General features: G+C 27.0%; 1 protein-coding gene across 1 annotated transcript; it reads right to left on the bottom strand.

Moving 5' to 3' along the window:
* Nucleotides 1-2,046: 2,046 nt before the first annotated feature.
* Nucleotides 2,047-3,663, bottom strand: LOC129909729 (uncharacterized). The gene is made up of 2 exons (XM_055986802.1): nt 2,421-3,663; nt 2,047-2,366 (listed from the first exon to the last, which is right to left on the bottom strand). The coding sequence occupies exons 1-2, from the start codon at nt 3,661-3,663 to the stop codon at nt 2,047-2,049; spliced, it is 1,563 nt and encodes a 520-aa protein (XP_055842777.1).
* Between the last annotated feature and the right edge of the window lie 2,391 nt (nt 3,664-6,054).

Genomic DNA, 6,054 nt, shown 5'->3' with positions numbered 1-6,054 from the left:
ATTTTTGTAAATTAATATTCTATTTGTAGATAGTTTATGTATTTTTTTGTTTTCAAAATTCTTTTATTTGTATATATTTTTTTTTTTATGTTTAATTATTTCTATAAATTAAATATTATAGTTTTATTTAAAGTAAAATTTAGGTTGTGTGAGATAAGATTTTATCGTAAATTATAAAAAAAAAGTATTTTTAGCATTTAATTGTGATTATACAGCTTAAAAGCTGAAATTATGCTTTTTTGATATAATAAAAAAAAGAATACAAAATTATGGTCGTTGTATTGTTCATATTGGAGATAGAAAGTAGAACTTAACAACAAAAAATTTAAAATTTTTTAAAACTCTTGAGTTTTAAATTAAAAAAAGCATATCTTAATACTTTTAAATTTATCAAATAAAAATTAATTTAAATGTGTAAGCTTTTTCCCAAATTAAGAACATTTTTTTTCAGTATTTTATGGAACTGAATTTTCAAAAAAGAAATTTGACCCGAGCAGAATTGTGACCACAAACCTAATTATATTTTTTTTACTTTTTTTTATATTAATTTAACACATGAAGAATATGATGGTGTTTCCAACAATTCTACCAAATTTCAACTTGCTGGGAATTAATGTAACCTTACCCCCTCATTTTAGTCTAATTTGACCGGACTATAAGAATATTAAAGATTGTTATGTAAAGGTCAGGGGCGTACACTCCCTTGGGGCAAGCGGGGCGTTGCCCCGGGGCCCACGACCGACCCCAGAGCCCCCACTGGAGACAATGCAGAGAAGAAAACTGTTAGCATAAATTGAGTTACGAAGTAACCAGGGAGACAAATTATGTCATTCAGTGTAATGTATAATGCATTGGTAGCCACACAATATATGTATATTGATTTTAAAAAAAGTTTACCCCAGGGGCCCCAAAAAAGTAAACTGCTTATTTAAAAGAAAAATTATAATTTTATCTTAGGGCCCCAAAAAATATTACTGGAAAAATCTTTGCCACCACAAATAATACAAAAATATTATTTGAGGATCCTCAAAAGTGGTTCAAAACAATCAAATGGAAAATTAAATATAAATTCAGGGGCCCCAACATAAATACATCAGGGCCCAAAATAAAAACATTACGTTATTGGTGGCATTCCAAATATTACTTCAGAACAAAGGCCCCAATACCTATTAATTCTTGGCTCCAAAAAAATTATATTATATTTAAGGGACCTCTAAGCACTTAATTTTGAGGCTCTAAAAATAATTTTTCAGAGGCCCCAAAATAAAAAAAAATATGTGCGATGATGGAAAATAAAATAAATGTATTTATTACTGCAGAACAGAGGCCCCAAGAACTATCAATTCTTAGCTAAAAACTTTTTATTTTAGGGGTCTCTAAATATTTAATTTTGGGGCCCCTAGTACAAGTGCTTACTACTTTTATGAGAGACATTTTAAGTAAGTATAGCAAAGCACATTACGAACATATTAAAACATTAAAATAAACCTAAAAATAAATAAGCCATACAAAAAAAAACGTTAGCGTATACGTAATTTTTTTTGTAACTAAGGGGCCCCCAAGTATCAAAGGGGCCCCAAAATTTAGTCTTACCCCAGGGCCCCGGCGACTCAACGTACGCCACTGGTAAAGGTTCATTTAATAATAAATTTTTTTCTTTAAACGAAGAATATTTATAAATTATTCATTCTTACTTCGTGACCTTTGTTGAATTAAATATTTAATCCTATGTGGGCTTGAGGTCTTTACTTAGCTTTATCTAATTTATAAATCCGACGTTTCGAGTGTGTTTACACTCTTCTTCAGGGCTAAAAATTTTTTTTAAATCAATTAAAAATGCTTATTACAACAAAAATCCAATAAATATTTCAAAATTCAAAAATTAAAAGTCTTGAAAAAGACGTTTTTAATCATTGAAATTTCAAAATATAAAAAATTTTCAAATCAATTTGATAATAAATTCAAAATTTCTTATCAAATATAATCTACAAAATCAAGTTAAGTTTAAAAACTAAACCTAAATTTAAATTTACCATTAAATAATACTTAAGCTAAATTTATCCTTTGAACAAACTGACTATAAATATTACTAAGTCCTTCACAATCAGATCTTCTATTTACCGTATTATCGGTATCTAATATATGTAACATTTCAATTAACATTCTCTTACTATAATGTTTTTCTGTGTCTAAAATATCTACGTCAGTGAAATTTGGTCTATGACCCTCATCAATACAATGCAAAGCTAAAGCTGTTTTTTGCGAATTTCCGCTATTTATATCAGATCTATGGCCAGCTATACGATTCTTTAGTTTTTGCATTGATGTACCTACATAAACTGAAGGACAAGAATTTGTCCCATCTCCTAAACATTTTATTTTATAGACAATATTAGATTTTTCATTTTTAGAAAGTTTACCTTTTAAATTCGAAAACAATGAAGTTCTTAGGATATTTGCCGACTTAAAAGCAATGCGAACATTTTCTTTATTTCTTATAGGAGCGTTTAAAATTCTATTTGAAAGATGAGGAATATATTGAACACTTCTGTAAGAAAATTGTGTAACATTTGTTACTAAATTTGTCTGAACCAAAGGATTGAAGTATTGATTCAATAATGTTCGTATTATATTCAAAGGAAAGGAATTGGAAAGTAAAGTATCCGTAATTATTTTAATGTTTTTTTCGCGAAAGACAATGTCACTAATACTCAATACTCTATTAACGAAATTTTTTGCTGTATTGATTATAACTTGTTTAGGCTGTTTAGAATTGTAATTAATAAGACGACCTGAAGATGTTGGTTTCTTATACCAATCAAATATTAATCGATTATTTCTTCTTATCACTAGCACATCAAGATATGGAAGTTTTCCATTATTTTCAAACTCAACTGTGAACTGAATTTTCGGATGAAATGAATTTAATGCAGTTAGAGTTGAATCAACATGACTAGATTTAAGAATAATAAAAATATCATCAACATACTTTGTAACTATTTTTGGTTTATTGGGAATTTTATCAAAAACATTGTCTAGTAAAGCCTCCATTACGATATCTGCTAATATTGGAGAAGCAGGACTTCCCATAGGAACTCCTTGTTTTTGTTGATAAAATATTTTATCATATTCTAAATAATTGTTGTCTATTACGCAAAAACGTAATATTTCTAAGAATTTCAATTTTGGAATTCTTGTATGATCTTTAATAATATCCCAACTCTTCTCAACTAAATCTAATACTAATGGGATAGGAATATTAGTAAATAAAGAAACAACATCAAACGAAACAAGGATATGATCCTGTTCTAAAATAACTGGTGAGACAGTTGAAATAAATGATGAAGCGTTTTTAACATTGTATTTAGAGTTGAAAGTTATATTATTTAAAATTTTAACCATGTATTTGGATAATTCAAAACATGGGACATTTATGGATGAACAAATTGGCCTAAGTGGAATATTAGGTTTATGAATTTTAGGGAGTCCATATATTTTCGGACTATTAGCAGTATAAGTTGTCATGCACTTCTTTTCAGTTTCATTAATAATTTGGTTACTGAACAAGTACTTTACAAGATTGTTATTCTTACTTTGAACTTTATTTGTTGGGTCATTTCTCAAAATTGTATACGTATTCCTATCAGCCATCATATCTTTCATTTTGTCAGCATAATAGACTTTTTCTATTGCTACCGTAACATTGCCTTTATCAGCATTAACAATATATATTTCGGGGTGTCTTTTAAGAAATTTACTTGTATCATTAAAAATTTTATTTAAATATTTATCAAAACAAGGAATTGATACAAATCTCATAAAATTCTGTAAAATGTTAGTGAAGCATGACCGTGCAGGTTCTTGTTCATTCTGTTCTTTACTTTTTATCAATTCTTCTCCATCGGCTATCACTTTAAATATATTTATGTTTTCTTTTTTAACTGGTAATGCAAATTTAGGACCTAGTGAGAGAAGCCATTTTATGTCCTCTGGAAATTCTACTTGGGTTTTGTTAACAAACCAATTTTCTTGGAAATGTATTCTCATCTCCTGTCTAGCTTTAGATTTTAACAATTCAAGCTTTCTTTTCTGAGAAAGCTTTGAACTATTATTTATTTTATTTTTAGTTTGTTCTTGACTTATGAAGAAATCACTATACTCATTTTCTAATAATATACTCTTAATTCTATTTTCTAAACCCGTTAATAACCTATTTTGTTTACGAATTAAACAAAATGGGAGTGCCATGGTTCCGTTTTCAAAAAATGCGTTTTCAAAAAGAAAAAAAAATCATATTAAAAAAAAACTGTGTTTTTGATGTTTGAAAATTTTTCTTGGTTTTAAGACTTTTGATGCTTGAACGCCTGAAAAAATGTACAATGAGTTCAGCTTAGTTAACGAGAATGCTGATAAAATGGCTGCATGATAAGTTCCTAACTTACTAACTTTAAACTACTCAGGGCAAACACTGAGGAAAAAACAACTTAAAATTAACGAAAATCATGTTGATTCAACTATTTTTCGGAATTATTTTGCTTGATAAAGTTTAGTTTAAAGTGGTTTGCAGTTATAAAACATCCTTAAATAAACATCAATTTAAATAAAAAAAGAAAAAATTGAAAAACGTGTTGGAAACTAATGTAATAAAATGCAATATGCAACAAAAGCTAAAGTCCGCCATGAATTTAAAATTTTCTTACGTTGTTTCAATTTTTATATAAATATGTTGGGTTGGGTTCGATATCCCGCTTTTTATATTCCCGTTTTTTTAAAATCCCGCTTTTAAAATCCCGTTTTTCACTATCCCGCTTCTTAAAATCCCGATTTTTATAATCCCGTTTTTTACTATTCCGATTTTGCAAGCAAAACTAGTTGTTTTATTTTGAAAACAACTAGTTTTGCTTGCAAAATCGGGATACTAAAACAAATTAAAAAATGAGAGATTTTTCTAAACGCATTTAATTAAAACCCTTAACAAAAAATATAATATATAAAAAAAATAAGAAAAAGTAAGGAATGTGATATTAAAAAGAAATCAATTAACAAACTAATATTTACTTTTAAGTTTCAGAAAAAACAATCAAATCTTGATAATCCCATAGATTAATAATAACATAAAATGATTACAACACCTTAAATTAAGTACACACTACATAATCAAAAGAAATTTCATTTAAATATATTTCACCCTATATTTGGATGCATTTCAACAATTTTGATATTTAAATAAATGAAATTTCTTTTACTTGTGAACTCAATTTAAGGCTTAAATCATTTTATGTTTTTATAAAAGAAATACCGTTTTCAGAATGTGTTAAAGGTACATATTGTGTGGGCTACAACGCAAAAAATCCGTTTTAATAATTTTTTTTTTTTTATTTGCGAATTAAGCATGTATATTTTAAAAAAAAATCGGGATTTTAAAATGCGGGATTTTAGAAAACGGGATTTAAAAAAGCGGTATTTTAGTAAACGGGATTTTGAAACTTTTTTCGGGATTTTCGAAAAACGGGATTTTAAAAAGCGGGATTCCGATACGCTCCCAAATATGTTTTATCTTTGTTTTTTCAACATTATATCAACGTTGACTATATTAAATTTTACGTTGTGTTTTTTCCCTCAGTGTGTAGTACATAACTATTATTCTCAGTCTCATCTTTTGCATTCTTTTATGAAATAAATTGCACGACTGGGATCGCACGTACTTGCTCTTATGCTTAAAGTAACTATAATGTTAAAGCTTTTTATTCAAGAAATTTAAAATTTGATATTCTGAAGAAATTTCATAAGTAGTATAAAAAAATTAAATCTGTTTTTATAATTAATTAAACTCCGTTATAAATTATCTTAAAAAAAAAAAAAAAATATGCCATTTTATTTCTTGTATAAAAAGGTATTTTTAGAAAAAAATTTTCGAAAATTGTAGGAGCCGTTTTTTAAAAAAATAATTTTTTATTTATAAAAATTTTTTAACATTTTTCAAAAAAAAAGTTGGTATGCCATTTTGAAGAAATAATTAATTTAAACATAAAAACTAAATTTCAAAATTTTTCA

This window comes from Episyrphus balteatus, chromosome 2 (assembly GCF_945859705.1).
Source record: "Episyrphus balteatus chromosome 2, idEpiBalt1.1, whole genome shotgun sequence".
In the NCBI taxonomy this organism is placed as follows: Eukaryota; Metazoa; Arthropoda; class Insecta; order Diptera; family Syrphidae; genus Episyrphus; species Episyrphus balteatus.
Note: the sequence above shows the minus strand (reverse complement) of the source record. Positions and strands in the feature narration are given on the sequence as shown.

Bases quoted from the DNA above. Each gene is read 5' to 3' on its own strand.
- LOC129909729 (XM_055986802.1), bottom strand. From the start codon at position 3,663: ATGAAAGATATGATGGCTGATAGGAATACGTATACAATTTTGAGAAAT. The intron at 2,367-2,420 runs GTAAACTTTCTA...TAAAATGTTTAG, and splicing joins ATTGTTTTCGAATTTAAAAG to GAGATGGGACAAATTCTTGT.